Here is a 24432-nt window from a genome sequence, read left to right on the forward strand (position 1 = left end):
CGGCCCCGGGGCGCTGGCGCTAACCTGGTTAGCCACGATGGATGGCCACCATGGCCATGGCTCACACTCCCCCCACCGCCGCCAACCACCACGAAGCCCGGCCGGGGATATAAAGCGTGTGCGGGGGCGGGCGAACGCGGCCGCCGCAGCCCCTCGCCATGAGCAGCCTGGCCGCCCTCCGGGAGGGCTACGAGCGCTTCGACCCCCGCGCCTACCTGCGGAACAACTACCTGCCCCCCCGGGCCGACTTCTCCTCCGAGGAGTTCGTGGTGCCCTGGAAGCTGCGATGCCTGGCCGAGACCTTCGCCAGCGGTGAGGGGCGTCAGGGAAGCACCCCCCCCCCGCCCCCAGCCCCGAGCTGGGGAAACTGAGGCACGGGGGAGGGTGGGGTGGGAGAGCACCTCAGCAGCCACCCTCCCTGCCCCCCCACCCGCCTCCCTGCTCCACAGACCCTTCCCAGGGTGGGCCCCACACCCCCCCCACACCCCCCGGTTCTCCTGTCCCCACCCCCCCCACCAGTGCCTGGCTCAGTGTGGGGATCCCCCCCCCAACACACACACAATGTCCTTCCCCCCCCCCCTCCTCCCCTCCGGCCAGGTGAGATCCGCGGGCGCACGCTGATCGACGTGGGCTCGGGCCCCACCATCTACCAGCTGCTGAGCGCCTGCGACCACTTCGAGGAGATCGTGGCCACCGACTACCTGGCGGTGAACCGGGAGGAGCTGGGGCGCTGGGCGCGGGGGGAGCCCGGCACCTTCGACTGGAGCCCCTTCATCCGCCACGTCTGCAAGATCGAGGGACGCGGGTAGGACCTGGGGGGGACACGGATGTGGGGGGACCCCGGGGTGGGGGGTGACCCAGCGACAGTGGGATCCCGGCGGCATGATCCATGGGATCACAGCCCCACATCCCTGCGGAGATTGGGCTGATCCCTGCAGCATCATGTCCCCGAATCCCATGGGATCACAGCCCCCCATCCCTGCGGAGACTGGGCTGATCCTTGCAGCATCATGTCCCCGAATCCCATGGGATCACAGCCCCACATCCCTGCGGAGACTGGGCTGATCCCTGCAGCATCGTGTCCCCAAATCCCATGGGATCACAGCCCCACATCCCTGCGGAGACTGGGCTGATCCCTGCAGCATCGTGTCCCCAAATCCCATGGGATCACAGCCCCATATCCCTGCGGAGACTGGGCTGATCCCTGCAGCATCGTGTCCCCAAATCCCATGGGATCACAGCCCCACATCCCTGCGGAGATTGGGCTGATCCCTACAGCATCGTGTCCCCAAATTCCATGGGATCACAGCCCCACATCCCTGCGGATGCTGGGCTAATCCCTGGAGGATCATATCCCCCAAATCCCCATGGGGTCGCAGCGCCGTGTTCCCACAAATGCCGGGCTGGTTCCCGTAGGATTGTGTCCCCAAATCCCATGGGATCACAGCCCCACATCCCTGTGGACTCCCTGCAGGATTGTGTGCCCAGGTTTCCGCAGCTAACCTGCTGATGCTGGACTGATCCCTGCAGGATTATGCTTCCACACCCCTTACAGACACCAGTCTGATCCCCATGGGATCCTGTCCCCTTGTCCCTGCAGACACCCGGCTGATCCCTGCAGGATCCTGACCCCTTGTCCCTATGGATGCTGGGCTAATCCCTGCAAGATCTCATCCCTGTGGTCCTGTCTGTGCTGGGTTAATCCCTGTGGGTTCCTCTCCCCGTGTCCCTGCAGAGCCTGGGTTGATCCCTGCAAGATCCCATCCCTGTGTCCCTGTGGATGCTGGGTTTGTCCCTGCAGGATCCCGGCCCTATGTCCCTGTAGATGTTGGGTCGATCCCTGTGGGATCCTGTTCCCACATTGCTGCAGATGCCGGGCTGATCCCTGCAAGATCCCATCCCTGTGGATGCTGGGTTGATCCCTGCCCCATGTCCCTGTAGGCGTCAGGTTGATCCCTGCAGATCCTCTCCCTGCAGATGGTGGGTTGATCCCTGCAGGATCCCATCTCCATGGATGGTGGGTTGACCCCTGCAGGATCCCATCCCCATGTCCCTGTGGCTGCTGGGTTGATCCCTGCAGGATCCCGTCCCCATGTCCCTGTGGATGGTGGGCTGATCCCTGCAGGATCCCATCCCCATATCCCTGCAGACTGGGGGGTTGATGCCTGCAGGATCCCGTCCCCATGTCCCTGTGGATGGTGGGCTGATCCCTGCAACATCCCATCCCCACATCCCCGCGGTTGCCGGGCTGATCCCTGTGGGTGTTGGGTTGATCCCTGCAGGATCCCGTCCCCACATCCCTGCAGACTGGGGGGTTGATCCCTGCAGGATCCCATCCCCATGTCCCTGTGGATGGTGGGTTGATCCCTGCAGGATCCCATCCCCACATCCCTGCAGTTGCTGGGCTGATCCCTGCAGGATCCCATCCCCACATCCCTGCAGATTGGGGGGTTGATCCCTGCAGGATCCCATCCCCATGTCCCTGTGGATGGTGGGTTGATCCCTGCAAGATCTCATCCCCACATCCCCGCGGTTGCCGGGCTGATCCCCGTGTGTGCTGGGTCGATCCCTGCAGGATCCCATCCCCACATCCCTGCAGTTGCCGGGCTGATCCCTGCAGGATCCCATCCCCACATCCCCGCGGTTGCCGGGCTGTTCCCCAGGGGATCCCCCCCTGCAATCCCCGGGGAATCGGGTCCTGGCTGACGCCCCCCCCCCCACCTCTTGCCCCCCTCGCAGGGAGCCCTGGCAGGAGAAGGAGCGTCGGCTGCGGGGGCGGCTGCGGCGCATCCTGCCCATCGACGTGCACCGTCCGCACCCGCTGGGCGCCCCGCTGCGCCCGCCGGCCGACGCGCTGCTCTCCGCCTTCTGCCTGGAGGCCGTCAGCCCCGACCGCGACGCCTTCGCCCGGGCGCTGGCCCACGTGGGCTCGCTGCTGCGGCCGGGGGGCCACGCGCTGCTGCTGGGGGCCCTGGGGGAGTCCTTCTACCTGGCGGGGGCCGCCCGCCTGCCCGTGGTGCCGCTGGCGGAGGACGACGTCCGCTCGGCCTTGGCCGGCGCCGGCTTCGCCCTCCGCGACTTCCGCTCCTACGCCATGCCGCCCGCCCTGCGCACCGGCGTGGACGACGTCGACGGCGTCTTCTTCGCCCACGCGCAGAAGCCGCTGGAGGCCTGAAGGACGCCCCACCAACCCCCACGCACCACCCCAGGGCGGGGAACCTGCCCCCCGTCACCCCAAAAAACAGATTTGGTGGCCCCGATCCCCCCCCTGGCTCCAGCCCCGCGACACCCCCAATAAAGCCCGAGCTGCACGGCACGGCCTGGCATCACCTGGGATGTGGGGACGGGGGGTGTCCCTGGGGAGGGGGTAACCATGGATCCTGGGGGGGGGCTCAGGGAGCCAAGGGTGGCGGGGGGGGACAGAGGGGAGGCTGCGGTGGGGGCTCAGGAGAGGGTGAAGATCGGGGGGGTGCAATGGGAAGGGTGTGGGGTGGGCGGCAGGGGGATGTGGGGCACGGAGAGGGGGGTTTGGGGCAGACTGCGGGGGGGGGGCATGGGGCACACGGGGGAAAGGATGGGGGGGGGCACACAGGGGGAGCCTGGGGGTAAAAGCCGGGTGGGAAATGGGGTGCCCCACGGGGGTGACAATAAGGGGAATGGGGTACAAGGCTGGGGAGGGGGGTGGCAGGGATGGCACGGCAGACACAGGACGGGGCGGGGGGGGCTCACAGTGGGTCTGGGGGGGGGTGTCACAGAGCAGGGGACAGCATGGCCAGGCAGAGGGTGCCCATGGGGCAGGGAGGGGGCGCAGGGGGGGGGACGGCCAGGCAGGGCCCAGGTTGAACTCAGCTTTATTCACATCCCACAGCACACTCAGGCGAGGCCGGGGGGGGACACACAGCCCCGGGGGGGGCACAGCCCCTCTGGCAGAGGGCGGGGGGGGGGGGGAGGCACCCCCAACCCCAAGGCACCGCTCCAGCCCCACACATTACACCCACCCCCCCGCCCTGCAAAAGCCAGCCAGCAGCCCCCAGCAAGGCCCCCCCCCAGCCCCCCCACCATGCACACAGAACCCCCCCCCACCAAGCCACCCACGTGTGTGTGTGTGTCCCCCCCCACGGCAGTGTGGCCCCAGCAGCCATTGCCACCTCGCGGCTGTCGCGCTCCACGGCAGGGAGGGCCCCTGGCTCAGCACCGGCAGCCGGTGGCGGGGGGGGGGCACTAATGGGGGGGCTCAGCTGCCCTCAGCCCCTGTGCAACCGGCAGCGGGGGTGCCCGGCCCCCCCTGCACCCCGGGGAGGGGAGATGGGGGAGGCGGGGGGGCATGGAGAGAAAAGCAAACCTCAGAAGGCAACCGAGGGAAGGAGCCCGTGGCCAGGGGGGGCCGGGGGTTCGCTTGGCACAGGGCAGGGCAGGACCCCGGGGGGGGGCGAAGGGCCGCGCTCCCCCCCCGGCAGCTCTAGTCCGCTTTGAAGAGGTCGGAGTTGGCCTTCAGGAGGTAGAGGCTGTCGTCCACCAGGAAACTGCGGAGAGGGAGGGGGAAAAGGTGGTGGCTGGGGGGGGGGCTGGGGGGGCCGCAGCACCCCAGCCCCACGGCCTTGGGTGCTTCTGGTTGTCGGTGCTGGGTGGGGAGGGGTGGGGGGGGGAAGCCCTAAACCCCCCACTGAGCACAGCCAGACCCTGGGGAGCAGCAGCAGCAGGGTCCCCCCAGCACCCCACGGGCAAGACGGGGGCCCCCAGCATCCCGATTTCAAGAGGGGGGGCACGGCGCACCCCACGGACCAAAGGGGGGGCCTTTAGCACCCCAGTTCCAAAAGGGGGGGCACCCAGCACAGCATGGGCAAGAAGGGGGCAGCCAGCACCCCGTGGGTGACAGCGGGGTCCCCTGGCACCCCAGTTCCAAGGGTGGGACCCCCAACACCCCATGGGAAAGAGAGAGACCCCCCCCACGAACCCTGGGTTCAAGAGGGGGGGGGCAGCCAACACCCCGTGGGTGAAAGCAGGGTCCCCTGGCACCCCAGTCCCAAGGGTGGGACCCCCCAGCACCGCAGGGAAAACAGAGGGGGGCATTGAGCACCCCATGGACCAAAGCGGGGGCCCTTTAGCACCCCAACTCCAAGAGGGGGGGCACCCAGCACCCCGTGGGTGACAGCGGGGTCCCCTGGCACCCCAGTTCCAAGGGTGGGACCCCCAACACCCCACGGGAAAGAGAGAGACACCCCCCCCCCACCGAACCCTGGGTTCAAGAGGGGGGCACCCAGCACCCTGTGGGCAAGACTGGGGTGCCCAGCACCCCTGTTTTAAGGGCTGGGGGGGTGTCGGGGTGGGGGGGGGACACGACACCGACCTGTAGAAGAGGACGTTGAGGGGGATGGTGCCGATGTGCCAGAGCGCGTGGGCGTCCAGCACCCAGAAGAGGGGGGGGAAGTCGAGGAGCTCCAGCAGCGCCAGCGCCTGCAGCAGCAGCACCACGGCCGCGCACTTCCAGACGTGGGGCAGGCGCGGGCGGTTCCGCAGGCACCACCGCAGCCACCACGCCAGGTTGAGGAGCCCTGGGGAGACAGGGGAAGGGGGGCAGGGGGGGGTAGGGGGAGAGGGGGAGCGCCCACCCGTAGGGCACGGCCCCCCCCCCGCCACCTGCCTCCAGCCTCTTCCCCCCCCTCCCCAGGTGCCGGCCTCACCGATCGCCGCGTTCGCGGCCATGTTGTAGCCGTAGTCGAAGCGGACGAGGGTCAAGTAGGAGATGTGGCAGGCGAGGAAGAGAAGGAGGAAGGCCCTGAAGATGCTGATTAAGGCTGGCCGCTGCAGCCCCAGCGTCCTGGGAGTGGGGGGGGGGGTGGGGGGGTGAGGAGGAGGAGGAGGAAGGGGTCGCTCACGGCCCTGGGGACTCCTGTGTCCCCAGCGCCCTGCCCCACGGGGCTCACCTGACGCAGCACAGGTACACGGAGTGCAGGACGACGGCCGAAGCGCAGAAATAATCCAGTTTCTGTGGGATCGGGGCCGGGTGAGCCGCACCGGGGGGGGGCAGGGCACACAGCGTCCCCCCGTCTCCCCCCACCGCCTCGAGCAGAGCTGGGTGACAGGACCCCAGCCCAGGTTTGGGGACAGAGGGTCACAGCACGGTCACGGCATCTCCGGGGGTGCCACTCACCTCTGTCACAGCCGTGTCCCTCGTGTGGAAAACGGTGGACCAGAACCAGGCGTTTAAGGAGACCTGCGGGAGAGGCAGAAACCCGGAGTTGGCGGTGGGGGGGGAAGATGTTAAGCGGCCCCCGCTGCCAGCTAAGTGCCAGCTCCCTGGCTGGGTCACGTTCCCCCTCGGCAGCTCGTCAGCCTCATTAGGGGAGACGAGTGCCCTGCAAATTGGATGCGGAGGCGCCGAGGGGCCGGAGCTGTGCGGGGTTTGCTGAGCAGCTGGTTACCGAAACTCCCCCCGGGAGCCCGGCGCTGGCAGAGGAAGCCCGGGAAGCGCTGCCGGCCCCGTGCGGCTCCGCCAGCACACGCTGTACCCCCCCCCCTAGAAACCCCCGTCACCCTGCAGGGGGGTCCCTGCAATGAGAGGAGACCTCGGGGGCTGCAAGAAGACCCTCAGATAGAGCAAACGAGGAGGTGGGGCGCAGCACAGCCCCCCCGGGGAGGGGGAGACACTCACCCAGGCGAAGGCGACGCAGGTTGGGTACATGGGGGAGGCTGGGGGGACGGCGGCTTTGTAGCGCAGCAGCATGATGAAGCTGGCCAGGCCGTTGAGGAAGGAGGCGAAGGCGGAGGCCGGCTCCTGGAAGAACAGGAACCGGGAGAAGGGCCACTGCAAGGGAGAAGAGCGGCGTCAGCGGGCAGAGGGGGACCCCGCCCCCCCCCCCCCCCGGCCCCCCACTGCTCACCTTTCCATGGAACTGGGGCACCCTGTGGCCGCCCTGGACGTAGAGGCGCACCGTCAGCCACATGCACTCGTACTTGCAGTCGTCGCGGCAGGTCCAGCCTGGGAGATAAAGCGGCGGGAGGGGGCGGCCAGCGCAGCCCCCGCCCTGGTCGCTGAGTCCCCCCCGCCCCCAGTCACTGAGTCCCCCCCCCCAGTCCCTCCCAGTACAGACCGTCAGGCTGCATGGTCAGACCATGATGGGTGCTGGGAGTGCCAAGATCCAGCCGGGGTGCAGGGGAGCCGTGTGGGGTTCACCACGGCCGGGAGACCCCCACCCCGTGCTGGGCGCAGCACGGCACCCTGGCCTTCCCTGCGTGGCTCCCAGTACCACGGCCCAGCAACCCCCCGTATGTCCCAGCGTCCCCCCAGATGGTCCAGTGACCGCCAAACCAGCACAACAGAGGCCAGCACCTCCCCCAGCAAAGCCCAGTGGGCCCCCAGTATGGCTCAGCGTCCCCCTAGAATGGCCCAGCACAGCCCAGTAGCCCGCTACACAGCCCCAGTGCCTCCCAGCATGACCCCAGAATGGCCCAATAGCCACTAGAACGGCCCGGTGCGCCCCAGCACGGCCTAACGCCCACCGGCATAGTCCAAGGCACGGCCCAGTGACCCCCCAGTACAGAACCAGTGTGGCCCAGTGCCTCCCAGTACAGCCCAGCACTCCCCAGTGCCTCCTGCCTGGCCCCTGTACGGCCCAGCACCTCCCAGCCAGGCCTCGGGACACCCTAGTGCTCCCCAGTCCATCCCAGTGCCTCCCAGTCCGGCCCCAGTCCCGGCCCCGCCCGCCCAGGAACCCGACGGGGGGCGTGGCCTCTGCGGAGGCGTGGCCTCCGGGAGGGCGTGGTCTTCACCGAGGGGCGGGGCCTGCGTGGCATATGTGGGCGGGACCCGGCCCGCCAGCCAATGGGCGCGGGAGGGGGGCGGTACCTGTCAGGCCCATGTAGAGCGGCTGGCGGGCGCGGAAGTGCCGTAGCGCCGCCCCCGAGCAGTTCTGCCGCTCGCAGCGGCCCAGGCACTCCCGGTACAGCGGCTCCCGGTCCCCCTGCGAGCCCCGGGCCGGGCCCGGCGCCGCCGCTGCCCCCAGCAGCAGCAGCAGCGCGGCCCGTGCCGCGCCGCCGGCCGCCATCGCCGCCCGGCCCGGCCCCGCCACTTCCGGCCCACCCCGGAAACGGGGGCGGCGCGGGGCACCATGGGATATAGCGCCTCCGCGGGGATGATGGGATACATTCCCCGGGGCGGGGAGGCTCATGGGATATATCCACCCCCCCGGGCGCCCTCCGCAGAGGCTCATGGGATATATCCCCCCCGCACGGTGTGTCCCGGGGGGTGTCAGCCCCGGGGGGTTGCGGGGACACCGGGGGGCTGCGGGGCCCGGGGCCGGGCCTGGGGCAGCGCGGCCCGGGCTGGCCCCGCCTCGGGGGGGGGCCGTGCAGGCCTCAGCCATGCGGGATCCCGGGCGGGGGCCATCGGGCGAGGACCCCCAGGCGGGGTGCAGTGGCTGGGGATGGGGGGGACGTGCTGCCCCCCTGGGACACCCTCCTGGCTTGGGGTGGTGGTAACGCCTGGCTCCCTGCTCCCGTCCCCACGGAGCTGTCACCCCTGGGTAGACGGGGGTCACGGCCCCCTGGCACTGGGGTCCCTTCTCCGGCCTAGCCGGGAGCCCTCGGGGGCTGCGGGTGGCCACGGTGGCACGTGTGGTGGCCGATGGGGACATGGTGGGAGGACCAGCCCCACGTGGGGGTCCTGGCCTGGCCACCCCACTCCGCTCTGCCCAGCCAGGGGTCCCTGTTGCGGGCTGCGATGCTCTGGGGGACCCCACGTCCCAGTGTCCTCCCCCCTACACCCGGGGCAGGGGGTGAAGGTGCCCCAGTGGCTTGTACCCAGGGTGGGGGACAAACGCCAGCCCTGGGCCACCTCACTGGGGACCCATCGGATGCTGCTGGACTGTCCCCACACCCCAGGACGGTCCCCAGGCCCTGGGGTGTCCCAGTACCCCAGCCCAGTGCCTCCCAGTATGACCCCAGAACGGCCCGGTGCCCACCAGCATGGCCCAGTGCCCACCAGTACAGCCCGAGTGGCCCCCAGCACAGCCCCAGCGTGGCCTAATGCCCGACAGCACAGCCCAGTGACACACCCCCCCCCCAGTACAGAACCAGCACAGCCCAGTGACAAGCCCCCCCCTGCCCTGGGGACTGTCCCCCTGTCCCCATACCCCAGGACTGTCCCCATGCCCTGGACTGTCCCTGCACCCCAGGACTGTCCCCCTCTCCTTGTACCCCAGAATTGTCCCCATACCCCAGGACCACCCCTGGGTGCCAGCCTTGACCCCCCCCCACACCCACAGGACTGTCCCCCCCCCGCCCCAGTCCCAGACCCGGGAGCAGCATCACCGCCCTCCCTCCCCCTGTGACAATCACAGCCCCAGCAGGGCAGGTGAGGGGACAGGGACGGGGGGTCATCCCCCCCATTTATGTGCCACCCCCCCCCCCGCTTCCCTGCAGCCCCCCCGGGGTGCAGGACCCCGGGACAGGGCAGCACTTGGAGGGGGGGGGAAGCACCGGGGGGAACGTGCGCTGCAACCGGGGCAGCCCCCAGCTCCGGAGCCGGGGGAGCCGGGCCGGGGGAGGTCCCCGGTGTTTCCAGGGGATGCGGGTTCCCCGGTTCTCCCGGTGTATGGAGAATCCCCGGTGCTCCCGGGGGATGGCGGTGTCCCCGGTGCTCCGGGAGGGTTCGGGGGCGGCGGGAGCGGAGGGAAGGGGGGGGTTTGGGGAGGGGGGGCGCGCCCTCGCCCGGGGCCGGGATGGCGGCGCGGCCCCGCGAGGCGGAGCCCGGGAGCGGCGGGAGGCGGCGGCTCCGCACCGCAAACTTTCCCGGAGCGGCCGGCGGGGGCCGTGGGCCGCGGCCCGGGCTCAGCACCATGATCCCCGCCGGGGGCTGCCTCTGCGCCGGGCTACTGCTCGCCGCCCTCCTGCTCGCCGCCTTCTGCCCCGCCGCCGCCGCCGAAGGTGGGTCCCGACGGACCGGGACGGCGGGGACAGCCCGGGGCGGGAGGGGGGAGAGGGGGGGGAGACGCAGCGGGGACCGGGGGGACAGCGGGGACAGCGGGCCGCGGGAGCGTCCTCTCGGCGGCGGGACTTTGCGCAAAGTTTTGCACGGGAGCGACCGGCACCGGGAGCACCGGGAGTGGACCGGGGAGCACCGGGAAGGCAGCGGGAGAGGACCGGGGGACAGCGGGAGGGGACCGGGAGCACCGGGGAGCACAGGGAAGGCAGCGGGAGAGGACCGGGGAGCACCGGGAGACAGCGGGAGGACACCGGGAGGGGACGGGGGGCAGCGGGAGGGGACCGGGGGGCACCGGGGAGGACCGGGAGGGAAGCGGGGGCCACCGGGCTGCGGGGTCCGGCGTGCCCGCGGGCTGCTCGGTTGCAAGCGACGGGACCGTACCCCCCCCACTCCCTCCCTGATCGCCCCCCCCCCCCCGGTGCCCCCTCGGTTCCCCCGGTTCTCCGGGCAGCGGGTCCCCGCAGGGGCTGGACTGGGAGGCGCTGGGTCGGACGGGGGGGCTGCCCGTCCCGCTGCCTCCCGCCCCCCCCCGAGCGGGACCGGCCCCGGGAGGAGTTTGGGGGGACCCGTTGCTGCCCCGAGTGGGGACCCCCCCCCCCCCCGCAGCCGTTCCCAGGGCTCCCGTAAAACACCCGGGGACGGGGGGGGGGGGGACACAGGACCCCCAACTTCGCGGGGTTCCCGGGGCCGCGGGGAGGTTTTGGGGCGCGGGGCAGGCGCGGTGCCCCACGGAGCGGGTGGGTGGGTGGGTGGGTGGGTGGTGGGTGCGTCCCCGTCGCTCCCATCCACATTCTCGACGTGCCGCACCCTGCCCAGCCCGGGAGAGCGGCCGGGGAGGGAGCGGGAGCAGCCCGGGCAGGAGCCATGCCTGTCCCCAGGCCTCGGCCGGGCAAGCGGGGACGAGGACAGGGCTGGTGGCCCATCAGCAGCCCCAAAAAGCCACCGGCAGGGTTTGACCCCGCTGCCTGCTCCGGGGCTGCTGCCTCCGGTGCAACCCCGTGTCGGGGGGGCAGGTCTGGCACCGGGGGGTTTGGGAAGTAAACACCCAGTGAGGCCGAGCCGGCGTGGGGGCGTGGGGCAGGGACGTGGGGACACGCTGGGTCCCCTCCGCTCCTGGCACCCCACGGCTCGCCTCGCTCTGTGCCGGGGAAGCTCCAGGCTGGGGACCCACCGGTGTGTCCCCACAGCCCCAAACCCGTCCCTGGGGCTGGATCCATGTGCTGGCCGCGGGGGGGGGTGACTGGTAGCCCTGGCTGGGGGAGCTGCGGGGCAGCCCCGTGGGCATGTGGCCGATGGGCTTTGCCGGACACCTCAGTGGCTCCCTGCGGGCAGACGGGGTGACCCGTGCTGGCACTGCCCTCCAGAGCGCGCCAGGCAGGACGGGTCATTGACTGTCCTTCCCGGCGCCCGGCCGGGGACCCGGAGGAGCTGGCAGGGACGGAGCCCACGGGACGGAGCGAGGATCCCCCAGGATCTGTCCCTGCCGCCATTCCCCGTCCCGCCTGCCCTTCGCCTCTGCCCGCGCCATGGGGCAGGCGGAGGGCAGACCTTGAGCTTTGGCCGCTCGCCATGGTTTCCTCCCGTGGGGACCCTCCGCTCCGCAGCCGAGGCCATTGCGGTGGGCTGAGAGCTGAACCCCAAATTTGGGGGGCTTCCCCCACCCCGGCTGCGCCCGCGGAGGTCTCCCTGGCTCGGTGGCCCTGGAGCAGGCAGAGGAGGTGGCTGCCAGCCTGGTCCCCCAGCCATGAGGCCGTGCAGGCAGCTGCCGGCACCGGGGGCTGTCACTCAGCTGCGGCACGGCCAGCAGCCCCCTCCAGCCAGGGACCGGGACACCAAACCCCTGCCTGACCCCCACGTGCCTCGGTGCCCCCCTGCCCCATGCTGGGGACGGAGGCGGCTCAGGGCTGGTGGCACTGGGGTGGTGGCAGGGTGGGTGCCGGAGCTGTGCTGGGGTGGGTGCCGGAGCCGTACCGGGGTCGGGTGTAGGGGATGGTCCCGGGGGGGGTGGTGGGGCGCCGGGGGCCGCGGGCGCGCCGGGGCTGGGCCGTGCCCGCCAGCCCTGCGTCACCGCTGCTCCCCAAACACGCCCGACCTGAAAAGGCGGTTCCTGCTGGGAGCGGGCGGCCGGGGGCCCCGTGCCACCCGCCGCCGTGACTCACCTGCCCGGCCTGAGGGCCCCCACCCCGCACCCCCCACCCGCCCCGGTGCCCCAGGGGTGGTCCCCTGGCCAGCAGCCCCCCGCGGGATGGGGCCGGCTGGGCTCCGGCAGCCGTCGCCGCTCAACAATCGGGTCTTGTCTCGGCGTGGCTCCCCCGCCGGCGTGGGCAGAGCATTCCTGCCCGCAGCCCCCGCTCCGGCCCCCCGGCACGGCCGTGGGTCCCAGCAGCACCCGACACCCACCGTGGGCATGGGGCGACGTCGGCCCCCGGCTGTCCCTCGTGCGGGGCCGGGTGCCAGAGCGGGAGCAGCTTTGCCGCGTGCCGGGGCAGCGGCCATCCAGGAAGCCCATCGGAAGCTGTTGGGAGCAGCCCCGGAGATAAACGGCCGCCGCCGGATCCCTGGCGTTTCCTGCGGAGGCCGGTGGCCGCTGCCGGGCTCGGTTTGCCGCGGGGGCGAGAACGGAGGGGCTGGGCGAGGGGGACCCGCTGAGCTCCCGCTCCGTCCCCGCAGTCTGCACGGGGACCGACATGAAGCTGCTGCGTCCCTCCAGCCCCGAGAGCCACTACGAGACCCTGCGGCACCTCTACCAGGGCTGCCAGGTGGTGCAGGGCAACCTGGAGCTCACCTACCTGCCCCCCGACGCCGACACCGCCTTCCTCAAGGTGTGCAGGGGGAAAAACACACTGGGGTGGGGTGGGGGGGCTCATGGCGGGGGTCCGGTTGGCCCCTCACCTGCGTCCCCTCGTCCCCAGGACATCAAGGAGGTGCAGGGGTACGTGCTGATCGCGGAGAACCAAGTGAGCCAGCTGGAGCTGCAGAGCCTGCGCATCATCCGGGGGACGCAGCTCTTCCAGGAGCGTTACGCCCTGGCCGTGGTGGGCAACGCCGGCCCCACCGGCGCCCCAGGGCTGCGCCAGCTCGGCATGCGGCACCTCACAGGTCGGGGACCCCTCCCTGGGACCGGGGTGGTCACTCCCGACACGGGGCGCTGGGGGCTGCGGGTTGGTGCTGCCGGGGCTGGGAGATGACAGGTCCTGCCTGGGGTGGGTGCATGGGGGCTACTGGCCCTTCCTGGTCCCTGCTCAGGGCTGCTGGTCCCACCTGGAGCTGCTGGTCCCCAGCAGTCCCTCCCTGGAGCTGTAGGTCCCTGCCTGGGGCTGGATCCTCCCCATGGGGTGGCAGGTCCCCATGCAGGACTCGGAGTCCCCATGGGGGCTGCAGGTACCATCCCCCATCCAGGGCTGGGTGTCCCTATGGGGTGGGAGGTCCTTGCCCAGGGCTGGGTGTCCCCATGGGGCTGCAGGTCCCCCCGGCAACGTCCCCATGCTGACCCCCACCACCTGTCCCCATGCAGAGATCCTGAAGGGGGGGGGTGCGCATCGAGAGGAACCCCCAGCTCTGCTTCCAGGAGACCATCCTCTGGTCCGACATCTTCCACCGGCACAACGAGCTCCGCGGGGAGACCCAGGTGGAGAGCACCCGCAGCCGCAGCTGTGAGCACCGGCACCTCGGCTCGGGTGGGGTGGGGGGGTGGGTTATACCCAGGGAGGGGGTTCGGGGGTTGCCAGCCGGCCCCCCCCTGGCATCGCCCGCTGACGGCTTCCCCCGGCGCAGGTCCCGACTGCCGGGCGCTGTGCGCCGAGGGGCACTGCTGGGGCGAGGGGCCGCAGGACTGCCAGACGCGTGAGTATGGGGCTCTGACCCCCCCCCCCCCCCAGAGACCCCCAAAGCCCCTGCCCCACAGGCTCCTCCAAAATCCCTGGGAACGCCCCCCTCCCTTCGCATGTCCCTGCCCCATTGACCCCTACTTGCCACCTAAATCCTGGCCCCAGAGACCTCCTGGACCTTCTGCTTGTCCCCCCCCCCGGCAACTCCCCCTGGGCTCCCCAGAATCCCTGCTCTGGAGACCCCCGCTTGTCCCCCCAAATCCCTGTCCCATTGACCCCTACTTGGCACCCACATCCCTGCCCCAGAGACACTCCCCCCCCCCAAATCCTTGCCTTGGGGATCCCCACTTCCCCCCCCCCCCCGCCCCAGATCCCTGCCCCACTGCCCCCACTTGGCACCTAAATCCCCACCACAGGGACCGCCCCCCCCCCAATCCCTGCCCTGGCAACCCACCTACCCCCCAGCTCCTCATCCTGGGGACCCCCATGTCCCCTGCGGTCCCTGTCCCCACCATGTCCCTCTTATTGTCGTCCCCCCCCCGCCCCCACAGTGACCAACAGCATCTGCCATGGCTGCCCGCGCTGCAAGGGCACGAAGCCGACCGACTGCTGCCACGAGCAGTGCGCCGCCGGCTGCACCGGCCCCAAACACTCCGACTGCCTGGTACGCACCGGGGACTCGGGGGGGGTGGTGGTGGGAGTCCCGGGGAGGGGATGCTGGGGTCTCACACCAGCCGGTCCCCCCCCCCCCCCACACCCCAGGCGTGCCTGAACTTCAACCGGAGCGGGATCTGCGAGCTGCACTGCCCCCCCCTCGTCATCTACAACTCGGACACCTTCGAGTCGGTGCCCAACCCCGACGGGCGCTACACCTTCGGTGCCAGCTGCGTCAGCCAGTGTCCCTGTGAGCACCCGCGACGGGGATGGGGGGTGGGTGGGGTGGGGTGTCTGGTGCCGAGCCGCCATGGCCCTGACCCCCCCCTCCCCTCCCCGCACCCCCAGATAACTACCTGGCGACGGAGGTGGGGTCCTGCACCCTGGTGTGCCCCCAGAACAGCCAGGAGGTCACCGTCAGCAACGTCCAGAAGTGCGAGAAGTGCAGCAAGCCCTGCCCGGAGGGTGAGCATCGCCCCCGCCTCCGCCGCCTTTGGGGGGGGGGGGCTCTGGGTACCCCAGGGGTGCTGGTGATGCCCTGGGGTGGGGGGGGATCCCTTCAGGGCTGGTGGGGCGGGAGCAGTGAGGTTTGGGGGTCGTGGCGGAGCACCCCAGCCCTGCTGTGTCGTCCCCCCCCCCCCCCCGCAGTGTGCTACGGGCTGGGAGTGGATTTCCTCAAGGGCGTCCGCGCCGTCAACGCCTCCAACATCCAGCACTTCGCCGGCTGCACCAAGATCTTCGGCAGCCTGGCTTTCCTGCCCGAGACCTTCGCCGGGTAAGCGCCCTGCCCCCCCCTCCACGAGCCCACGGGTGGCCACCGGGACCCCCAGCCCCTCCAACCTCCCTCCCGTCCCCGACAGCGACCCCAGCACCAACACGCCGCCCCTGGACCCCAAACTGCTGCGGATCTTCGAGAGCCTGGAGGAGCTGACGGGTGAGAGCGGGGGGAGCCGGGGAGTGGGGGCTGCGGATGGCGGGGGCTGGGGGGGACACACGGGGTGGTGACGCTCGGCTCCCCGCAGGCTTCCTCTACATCGCCGCCTGGCCACCCAGCCTGCAGGACCTGGGCGTCTTCCAAAACCTGCGGGTCATCCGGGGCCGCGTGCTGCACAAGTGAGCGGGGACAGGGACGCAGTGGCGGGGGGACGGGACGGGATGTGGGGACACGGTGGCGGGGCTGGGGGGGGAGGGTGGGGGGTGGGGTGGAGACACCGTGCGCGCTCACCCGGCGGTGTCTCGGCAGCGGTGCCTACTCGCTGACGCTGCGGGACCTGGCGGTGCGGGCGCTGGGGCTCCGCGCCCTGCAGGAGATCAGCAGCGGGATGGTGCTCGTCCACCACAACCCCCAGCTCTGCTTCCTCCAGAAGGTGCCCTGGGACAGCATCTTCCGCAACCCCCGCCAGCGCCTCTTCCAGACCCACAACAAGCCCCCCGAGCAGTGCGGTAAGCAGCATCCGTGGGGGGACAGGGTTGGGGGGAGCCGGCGGAACCCCCCTGCTCCCCGTTTCTCACGGTGTCCCGTTCCCCCCCGCCCACCCCGCAGAGAGCGAGGGGCTGGTCTGCTTCCACCTCTGCGCCCACGGGCACTGCTGGGGTCCCGGCCCGACCCAGTGTGTCGCCTGCGAGCGGTTCCTGCGTGGCCAGGAGTGCGTCGCCTCCTGCAACCTCCTGGACGGGTGAGTGGGGAGTCCCGGGGATGGTGGGCAGTGACACACACACCCCCCCGGCCCCGCAGAGGAGGGAGGGGTCCGAGACCCCCCATCCCTGCGTCCACCCCATCCCTGCGCCCGCCCCACGGTCCCCTTCGCCCCGCAGAGCCGTCCGGGAGCACGCCAACGGGACGCGGTGCCTGCCCTGCCACCCCGAGTGCCAGCCCCAGAACGGCACGGAGACCTGCTTCGGCTCGGTGAGGATGGGGTGGGGGACATGGCGGGTGGCGGTGGGGGGTGGCCTCGGACCCCTGGGTCCCTCAAACCCCCCCTTCCTGTCCTGCAGGAGGCGGACCAGTGCGTGGCGTGTGCCCACTACAAGGACGCGCAGCAGTGCGTGCGGCGCTGCCCCAGCGGGGTGAAGGCGGACGCCTCCTTCGTGCCCGTCTGGAAGTACCCGGACGAAGACGGCGTCTGCCAGCTCTGCCCCACCAACTGCACCCACTCGTGAGTCCGGGGCTGGGGGGCCAGGGGGGGGTCCAGCCGGGCACGGGCAGGGGGTCACGGGGGAATTGCTGCTGACGGGGGGGCTGCTGCACGCTGTGTCCCCCAGGTGCACGATCCGGGACGAGGACGGCTGTCCCGTGGACCAGAAGCCAAGGTAGGAGCGTGGGTGCCCTGTGCCACCCTGACTCCCCCACCCTGGGTGCTGGGGGGCTCCTCCAGCTGGGACCCCCCCACCCCGTCACCATCTCCCCCACCCCGGTCACCTCCTGTCCCGCAGCCAGGTGACATCCATCATTGCCGGTGTGGTGGGGGCTCTGCTGGTCGTCGTCCTCCTGCTCATCACCGTCTTCTGCGTCAAGCGCCGGCGGCAGCAGGAGCGGAAACACACCATGCGGCGCCTGCTGCAGGAGACCGAGGTGGGGACACTGGGACCCCTGGTTCTCCCCACAGGGGGATGGATCCCCGGTGCCGGCGGGTGCCAGGAGCCCAGCCCCCCCTCATCCGTCTGTCCCCGCAGCTGGTGGAGCCGCTGACGCCCAGCGGAGCCCTCCCCAACCAGGCCCAGATGCGGATCCTCAAGGAGACGGAGCTCAAGAAAGTGAAAGTCTTGGGCTCCGGCGCTTTCGGCACCGTCTATAAGGTGAGGGTTGAGGGGGGACGCTGCCAGCGGGCTGGGACCCTCCCCGCTCTGCGCCCCCTCACCCGCCTTCCCCCTCCCAGGGCATCTGGATCCCCGACGGGGAGAGCGTGAAGATCCCGGTGGCCATCAAGGTCTTGCGGGAGAACACGTCGCCCAAAGCCAACAAGGAGATCCTGGACGTGAGTGTGCCAGCGGTGCCGGCGGCTGAGCGGTGCCGGCAGCAGCCCCCGCCCAGCCTGACACCCCCCTCCCTGTGCCTGCAGGAGGCCTACGTGATGGCAGGGGTGGGCAGCCCCTACGTGTCCCGGCTGCTGGGCATCTGCCTGACCTCCACGGTGCAGCTGGTGACGCAGCTGATGCCCTACGGCTGCCTCCTGGACTACGTGCGGGAGAACAAGGACCGCATCGGCTCCCAGGACCTGCTCAACTGGTGTGTGCAGATCGCCAAGGTAGGACGAGGGGGGTCCAGGGCGATCTAGAGGGGGACCGGGGGGGGCCGGGGGCCAGCCTGACACCCACCGTCCCCAGGGGATGAGTTACCTGGAGGAGGTGCGGCTGGTGCACCGGGACTTGGCCGCTCGCAACGTCCTCGTCAAGAGCCCCAACCACGTCAAGATCACCGACTTCGGGCTGGCCCGGCTGCTCGACATCGATGAGACCGAGTACCACGCTGACGGCGGCAAGGTGGGGCTTGGGGACGCGGGGACAGCGTGATGGGCACCATGATGCTTCCCCTCGGGGACAGCCAGACACCCCCCAAGTCCTGCTCACCTCTCTGTCCTCCCTGTCCCAGGTCCCCATCAAGTGGATGGCGCTGGAGTCCATCCTCCGCCGGCGCTTCACGCACCAGAGCGATGTCTGGAGCTACGGTACGTCGGGGCAGCCCCATCCCCGGGCTTGGTGCCAGGAGAGATGCACAGGGGGTACCTGGGGCACCGCTCACCCCCGTCCTTGTCCCCCCAGGCGTCACCGTGTGGGAGCTGATGACCTTTGGGGCAAAGCCCTACGATGGGATCCCTGCGCGGGAGATCCCCGACCTGCTGGAGAAGGGCGAGAGGCTGCCGCAGCCGCCCGTCTGCACCATCGACGTCTACATGATCATGGTGAAATGTACGGTGGCGGGGGGGTGGGGGGGACGACAGGGACACATCCCGGGTCGCCATGGTGGCACCTCGTTCCCGGCCCTGACGGCACCTGTCTCTGCCCCAGGCTGGATGATCGACTCCGAGTGCCGGCCCAAGTTTCGGGAGCTGGTCACCGAGTTCTCCCGCATGGCTCGGGACCCCCAGCGCTTCGTGGTCATCCAGGTACGGGGGTCCCCGGGGGTCCTGTCCCCCCCGCCAGCACCTTGGTGCGGACACTGACCGCTGTCCTCGTCCCCAGAACGACATGGTCGGGCTGCCCGGCTCCATCGACAGCACCTTCTACCGGGCCCTGCTCGAGGAGGAGGACATGGACGACCTGGTGGACGCCGAGGAGTACCTGGTCCCTCACCAGGGATTCTTCAGCGCCGAGACCTCCACCACCTACCGCAGCCGCATCTCCTCCACACGGGTAGGTGGGCTTGGCGGGGGGAGCAGGTGGGAGCCCCCCTTTTCCTGGCAGAGGTGCGGGGTGACCCAGTGCCAGGCTGCCCCCCGGCCCTGCGCTACCCGGGGACCTTGTCCCGCACTGGGGGGAGGGCGCTGCAAGCTTCCAACTTAGACTAGATACAAGGCAGAATTTTTTTACGCTGAGGGTGGTGAGCCCCTGGCCCAGGTTGCCCAGAGGGGTGGGAGATGCCCCATCCCTGGAAACATCCCAGCCCGGGTTGGAAGGGGCTCTGAGCGACCTGGTCTGGTTGGAGATGTCCCAGCTCATGGCAAGGGGATGGGACTCGATGGCCTTTAAAGGTCCCTTCCCACCCAAACCATCTGTGATTCTATGACTCCATGCCCTCTCCCACACCCAGAGCACGGCGGAGACCCCGGCCAATGTGGAGGAGGGAGAGGGCTTGGCCGCCTTCCCCTTCCCCCCGCAGGGACTGGCGGAGGGGCCGGAGGGCCCCGTGCCGGAGGCGCCGGAGGGGGACGGCGGTGCCAAGGCGGCCCTTCAGAGCCCGTCGGCGCGGGAGCCCAGCACCCTGCCGCGGTACAGCGAGGATCCCACCGTGCTGGCAGCTGAGGACAGCGAGGGCCTGGACCCCGAGGGCTTCGCCGCCCCGGCCCCCCGCACCGCCATGCCAGGTAGGGAGGGGGTGGTCGGCTGAGTGTGCACCCTCCCCGGCTGCCCGCTCACCCCATCGCCCAGCCCGGCCATGGTGGGCCCTAACACCTCCCTCGTCCCCGCAGAGTACGTGAATCAGGCTGGGGAACAGCGGTCACCGCCCCGGCACCCCCACGCACCCCCGTCCCCACCGGACAAGCCCAAGGGCCACCAGGGTAAGAACGGGCTCATCAAGGAAGCCAAGCACCCCTTCCCAGGGCCCTTCGGCCACGCCGTGGAGAACCCCGAGTACCTGGCACCCCTCAGCCCGCCCGCCCCCGGCCCCTTCAGCCAAGCCTTCGACAACCCCTACTACTGGAACCAGGACCCCCCCAAGGCCAGCGGCTCCGAGGGTGGCCCCGGCATGACACCCACAGCCGAGAACCCCGAGTACCTCGGCCTGGCCGGCCCCGACGACGTGGCCGTGTAGGGCCGGACCATGGAGACCCCCCCTACTTCGCCGAGGCAGCTCAGGGAGGGACGGCACGGCAAGGCAAGGCACGGACACGGGGCTGTCCCCTCCGCCTGGTGGCGGCCATGCTAACGCCGCAGGGTGACGCCAGCCGCAGAGGGCTGGGAGAGCCCAGGACGCTGTGGGACAGCGCGACAGCACATGTGGGGACAGAGAGGGGTCACCCTTCGTGCCAGGTGTTGCTCTGGGCCCCCCCCCCCCCCCCAGGGCTGGGCACTGGCAGGGGTGACCCACAAGCCATGCTGAGCCGGACGGTGCTCAGACTGCGACCGGGAGCAGCCCGGAGAAGGACAGCCCGCTCTCGTCACCCCAAAAGCTCCTCTGCCACCATCCACCTCTCCGGGGCTGTCCCGGTCCGGCTCGCCCCATGAACCTCGCCACCGCCCTCCCCCCCGGCGCCCCAGTTGCGCCGGGACACACGGACTTGCACTGAGAGCAGGTGGACACCGGGCCCCCGTCCCGGCTCCTCCTGGATTCTTTTGAAGCCGACTGTATCGCACCGAGATGTATATTTGATAATTGTACATTGGTTTTTTTTTTTGGTTTTTTTTTTTCTACTCTGCTTGTCTGCGTGGTTCCCTCTTTTCCACGGGCAGCTGGCACGGGGCAGGGGAAGCCAGCTCCGTCTCCTGGGGACCATTGTGTCCCTTCCCTCCTGGCCTCAGCTGCCGCCACCTGAGGAGGTGGCGAAGGGCAGGACCCGCTTACCTGGAGGGTAAAAGTCCTGATCCCGCCTGGCCGCCGGCCAAGGGCAGGGCAGGCTGGAGACGGGACCTGATTTAACCCCAGCTTTCGCGCCTCGATGCCCATGTCCCACACCCATTCTCGAGGGACACGAGAGGGGCCACGTTCTCCTCTGTCCTTTATTCAGCACCGGGCCGTTGGGTTTATACACAGTATAGAATAAATAGGGGGCCCCTCTGCTGGCTCAGCCGCCCCGTGGCCAAGGGCAGAGTCATTACAGGCAGAAAGCGAGAGCCGAGAGCCTGAGAACGGGGAGGACGGGGAAGCTCGCGGCCGTTAAATAAACCTCTTGGCCGTGGGGACGGAGCCAAGCCGGGGTTCCCATGCCCGGCCGGGGCAGCCGGTCCCTGCTGCCCTTGCACCGGTTTAAACAGTGACAGGAGAGACTTTAATCATTAACGAATCACGCTAAAGTTTACGGTGAGTGTTTTTGTCTCTGCATTAACCTGCTGGGAGAGCTACAAAGTCTCCTCCAACGCCCGGCCTGGCTCCCCCCAGGGCTGGGCAGAGCGTTCGCGGGGGGCCCCCAAGCCCCCCATGGCTGAGGGAGGGGAGAGACACTGCCCCCCCCCCCCCGCCCACTGCTGGGCATGGGGGGAGGCAAGCGCAGAGGAAGGGGGAAGGCAAAGGCAGGCAGAGGATCCACCGCACGCCACAGCTACCCGCCACCGCACATCAGGCACAGCGGGGACACGACCCGAAGGGATGGGCCAGAACGGCCCCCCCAGCACGGCCAGCCCAGTGACACCAGTACCACAGCTCTGCCCATCCCAGCTCTCACCCCCAGTGCCACGGTGGCATTCCCCGGGAGGCTCCTTACGCTCTCGCATACCCTGGATATCCCCGGTCGTACAGGAAGCTAATGAAGGCAGCGAGGAGCAAAGCAGGGGGACGCCGAGGGGGCCGGGAGATCCCAGCTGGGCGCTGGGCTACAGGATGACACAGGGGGGGCGGCTGTTGGTGATTTTCTCCAGCGGTTCCCCATTCCTCGCTCTGCGAATTGCTTCGATAAGCTGAGGAGACAGAGAGGAGGGAGTCATGCTCCGCGCTGGCCTCGCTGCGAGGTCTGGCAGGGGAGAGAGCACCCAGAGGGAGGGGAACGCAGCGGTTGGGAGCACTTGGACGCAACACGTGGAGGCCAGGCAGCGCCGCAGGCCCAAATCACGGCCACACCGGGGCAGGAGCTCCAGGAACCATCCCCGCTCTCCCCACAGAGCGGCGGCTCAGGCTCGCACCGTACTGCGGCAGGACCTGGAGTGGGTCCCGGCAGGGTGTCAGGAAGGGGAAAAACACCCGATGGGATTGTGAAGCGTCGCTGGAGCTCGGGCAGAGCTAGCAGGTGATCATATGGAGACATCAAGGGCAAAAACCAGTCACAGGGGAGCTTCCCACAAAAACAAATCTCCCCACAGCCTGGCTGAGACAAGGACCCTGCGGGGCCGAGTACTTACATCCTTCTCGTACGGAAAGCCTCCATTCTCCAGTTTGGAGAAGACCAGCTGCCCGTTGATCTCAATCTCGAAGGCACCTTAAACGCACACAGAGCCAAGCTGTAAGCTATGCTTCTGCCCCATGTGGTGCTGCCAACCCCCAGGCCCGACCTGCAGCCGTTCCTGCCACACCAACCCCTTGCGCAAGCGTCCAGGAGGCAGAAATGTCACAGTGGTACCCCCAGACCTGCCAGGCCGTACCCCCAGCAGCAGAGCTGGGCTGGTAGAGCACACAGTGCACCCCTGGAGAGCCTGGGAGGCTCCTGCCCTGCTCCTCACAGGCCCCCAGGCTCCAGAGTCTCTGCATCCCCCAAGACCTCGGTAAGGGGCAGCCCCTGCAATACGCAGCGCTCAGGCAAGCGAGGCACATCCCCTTCAGCCTCACAGCAAGGTTTGCACCAGCTCATCCCTCCCCAAAGACAGGGCTGGCACCCAGCACTGCAGCGGGGACAGGCCGGGGTCGCCCCAACCGCAGCACACCCCCAGCAGCGACCCCTACACGGCGCCGAACGCTGCAGGCCCTTACCTGTGCCCCCCAGCCTGGACTCGATCTCGATGTCGGGGTACTCCTCCTTCACGGCGCTCGCCAGCTCCTGGTACGTGGGCTCGAAGCCGCAGGGCTCGCTGGGGGCGGGGAGAAGCGGGTGAGAGCTGGGGCTTCAACGCAGGGAGCCCCCGACAGCACCCCGCGCCCACACCCCCCCCGTCCAACCTTAAGGAGCCCTAAGGCCCCAAACTAAGGAGCCTCCCCACACCCGTCTCCCCTGCTACTGCCGGTACCCCCACCCCCTCCACAATAAGCCCCACGCCCCCCAAACCCTCCTACCCCTCTGCACCCCCTCACTGCTCCCCACCAGCTCCTACACTACCCAGCTCCCTACACCTCTCGGCACCCCAGAACTCATTCCCCTTAGGCTCATGCACTCCCGTGCAGCTCCCTCCCCCTCCCCCGCAGAATCCCCAGCTCCCCCGCCGAGCCCTCCAACAGCCCACACCCCCCCAGACTCCCCCCCGGCCTGAAAGCCCCGTCCCAGTTCCCCCAGTTGCTGCCCCCAGCACCCCAGTATCCCCTTCCCCAGACCCCTCCGGGTCCCTCCCGCCCCTGAAGGCCCCTCGGTCCCGCCATTCCCGCCGGTTCTTCGCCCCCGGCGCCGCCGGCACCCCCTCGTAGACGGCAGAGCGGCACCGGGGGGAAGGAAGCCGGCACCGGGGGGAAGGAAGCCGGCACCGGGGGGAAGGAAGCCGGCACCGGCGCGGCGCTCACCAATACTCCACCACGATGCGGACCCGCCGCTCGGCCTCAGCTCCGGCCGCGGCCGCCACCGCCGCCTCCTCGGCTCCGCCGCTCATCGCCGCCGGTCCCGCCGCTCGCTCGCTCGCTCGCCCGCCGCTTCCGGGTGGCGCCACGTGACGCGGCACTTCCGGCCGCGCGGCGCCGCTCCTCTTGTCTGCTCCGGGCGGGCGGCGCAGCGCCACCTGCTGGCGGGAGGAGCGCACAGCGGCGGGGTCGCCCCCGCCCGCCGGGTCCCCACCGACCCGCACTGGGACCCGCACCCACCCCCGCCGCAGCTCTATACCACCGTGGGGATCCCCCACAGAACCATGGGACCCCCCACTGACCCCCTCTGGGGAGCCCTACGGGGCCTCGGGACCCGCGCAGGGGGTCACCCACGGACCCATGGGACCCCCAGCATCCCCCACACGGACCCCCTGAGCCCCCCATGGGGACGCCTCTGGGGACTCTGTGTCCCCATGGGACACCCAGAACCCCATGGGGAGACGCCCCCCGCTCATGGGGACAACCCCCCCCACCCACACCCCTTATTGGGCCACCCACAGACCCCACGGGGCCACCCACGGGGCTGCCACCGCCCCACGGATGCTCCCACAGCACCCAGGGGGACACCCCATGGGTCGCTCCCCATGAGGACACCCACAGCTCCCATGGGCACCCCCCCAGCACCCATGGAGACCCTCAAGGGACCCCACCCTCTGTCCTCTGGGACCCCCCAAATCCCCTAAGGGACCCCCACATCTCCCACTGCTTCCCCCCATTCCATACCCCACCCTCCACGGGGTCCCCACATCCCTCCAAGCCCCAGGGGACCCTGCCACCTGCATGAGACCCCCGTGACACCCCCATGAGACCCCCCCCACCTGCCCATGCTGTCCTCACTTGCCCCAGTCCCTGGGCTGACACTGTGGGACCCCCCCCACCCCATG

The 24432-nt window shown here is 70.2% G+C and overlaps 4 protein-coding genes across 6 annotated transcripts; 2 read left to right on the plus strand and 2 right to left on the minus strand.

Annotated features, from left to right (window-relative positions):
• On the plus strand, positions 1 to 3277 carry PNMT (phenylethanolamine N-methyltransferase). The gene is made up of 3 exons (XM_063354720.1): positions 1 to 312; positions 598 to 805; positions 2740 to 3277. Exons 1-3 carry the CDS (start codon positions 159 to 161, stop codon positions 3173 to 3175), a joined length of 798 nt encoding a protein of 265 aa, XP_063210790.1. The 5' UTR covers positions 1 to 158; the 3' UTR covers positions 3176 to 3277.
• Positions 3278 to 4044: 767 nt separating this feature from the next.
• Positions 4045 to 8075, minus strand: PGAP3 (post-GPI attachment to proteins phospholipase 3). Of its 3 annotated transcripts, none has more exons than XM_063354744.1 (8): positions 7621 to 7678; positions 6882 to 6979; positions 6653 to 6805; positions 6152 to 6214; positions 5925 to 5986; positions 5682 to 5818; positions 5348 to 5552; positions 4045 to 4523 (listed from the first exon to the last, which is right to left on the minus strand). In XM_063354744.1, the coding sequence occupies exons 1-8, from the start codon at positions 7661 to 7663 to the stop codon at positions 4460 to 4462; spliced, it is 825 nt and encodes a 274-aa protein (XP_063210814.1). In that variant the 5' UTR covers positions 7664 to 7678; the 3' UTR covers positions 4045 to 4459. The 3 variants fall into 3 exon arrangements, with proteins under 3 accessions (XP_063210814.1, XP_063210813.1, XP_063210811.1); XM_063354743.1 differs by lacking the exon at positions 7621 to 7678 and adding an exon at positions 7847 to 8075 and having other exon boundaries at positions 4048 to 4523; positions 5682 to 5776; XM_063354741.1 differs by lacking the exon at positions 7621 to 7678 and adding an exon at positions 7847 to 8075 and having other exon boundaries at positions 4057 to 4523.
• Positions 8076 to 9759: 1684 nt separating this feature from the next.
• On the plus strand, positions 9760 to 20499 carry ERBB2 (erb-b2 receptor tyrosine kinase 2). The gene is given in 28 exon segments (XM_063354318.1): positions 9760 to 9924; positions 12653 to 12804; positions 12895 to 13081; positions 13497 to 13507; positions 13509 to 13635; positions 13757 to 13825; positions 14361 to 14473; positions 14572 to 14713; positions 14812 to 14928; positions 15112 to 15238; positions 15324 to 15397; positions 15486 to 15576; positions 15707 to 15906; positions 16007 to 16139; positions 16279 to 16369; positions 16459 to 16619; positions 16726 to 16773; positions 16897 to 17035; positions 17137 to 17259; positions 17340 to 17438; positions 17523 to 17708; positions 17788 to 17943; positions 18053 to 18128; positions 18223 to 18369; positions 18469 to 18566; positions 18643 to 18813; positions 19211 to 19484; positions 19590 to 20499. Coding segments are annotated over 28 exon segments (3744 nt in total). The 5' UTR covers positions 9760 to 9836; the 3' UTR covers positions 19934 to 20499.
• A 321-nt stretch (positions 20500 to 20820) lies between these two features.
• MIEN1 (migration and invasion enhancer 1) lies at positions 20821 to 23636 on the minus strand. Its single transcript, XM_063354323.1, has 4 exons — positions 23474 to 23636; positions 22736 to 22833; positions 22171 to 22247; positions 20821 to 21732 (listed from the first exon to the last, which is right to left on the minus strand). The coding sequence occupies exons 1-4, from the start codon at positions 23557 to 23559 to the stop codon at positions 21649 to 21651; spliced, it is 345 nt and encodes a 114-aa protein (XP_063210393.1). The 5' UTR covers positions 23560 to 23636; the 3' UTR covers positions 20821 to 21648.
• Positions 23637 to 24432: the final 796 nt, after the last annotated feature.

The sequence above is a fragment of the Chroicocephalus ridibundus genome, chromosome 17 (assembly GCF_963924245.1).
Source record: "Chroicocephalus ridibundus chromosome 17, bChrRid1.1, whole genome shotgun sequence".
NCBI lineage: Eukaryota > Metazoa > Chordata > Aves > Charadriiformes > Laridae > Chroicocephalus > Chroicocephalus ridibundus.

Coding starts and splice junctions, on each gene's coding strand:
- PNMT (XM_063354720.1), top strand. CDS start 159: ATGAGCAGCCTGGCCGCCCTCCGGGAGGGCTACGAGCGCTTCGACCCC. Junction 313..597: donor GGCCGAGACCTTCGCCAGCG/GTGAGGGGCGTC, acceptor CCCTCCGGCCAG/GTGAGATCCGCGGGCGCACG. Junction 806..2,739: donor TGCAAGATCGAGGGACGCGG/GTAGGACCTGGG, acceptor CCCCCCTCGCAG/GGAGCCCTGGCAGGAGAAGG.
- PGAP3 (XM_063354741.1), bottom strand. CDS start 8,045: ATGGCGGCCGGCGGCGCGGCACGGGCCGCGCTGCTGCTGCTGCTGGGG. Junction 6,980..7,846: donor GCTCTACATGGGCCTGACAG/GTACCGCCCCCC, acceptor TTTATCTCCCAG/GCTGGACCTGCCGCGACGAC. Junction 4,524..5,347: donor CTCAACGTCCTCTTCTACAG/GTCGGTGTCGTG, acceptor CCCTCTCCGCAG/TTTCCTGGTGGACGACAGCC.
- MIEN1 (XM_063354323.1), bottom strand. CDS start 23,559: ATGAGCGGCGGAGCCGAGGAGGCGGCGGTGGCGGCCGCGGCCGGAGCT. Junction 22,834..23,473: donor CGCATCGTGGTGGAGTATTG/GTGAGCGCCGCG, acceptor CCCCGCCCCCAG/CGAGCCCTGCGGCTTCGAGC. Junction 22,248..22,735: donor GTCCAGGCTGGGGGGCACAG/GTAAGGGCCTGC, acceptor TGTGCGTTTAAG/GTGCCTTCGAGATTGAGATC.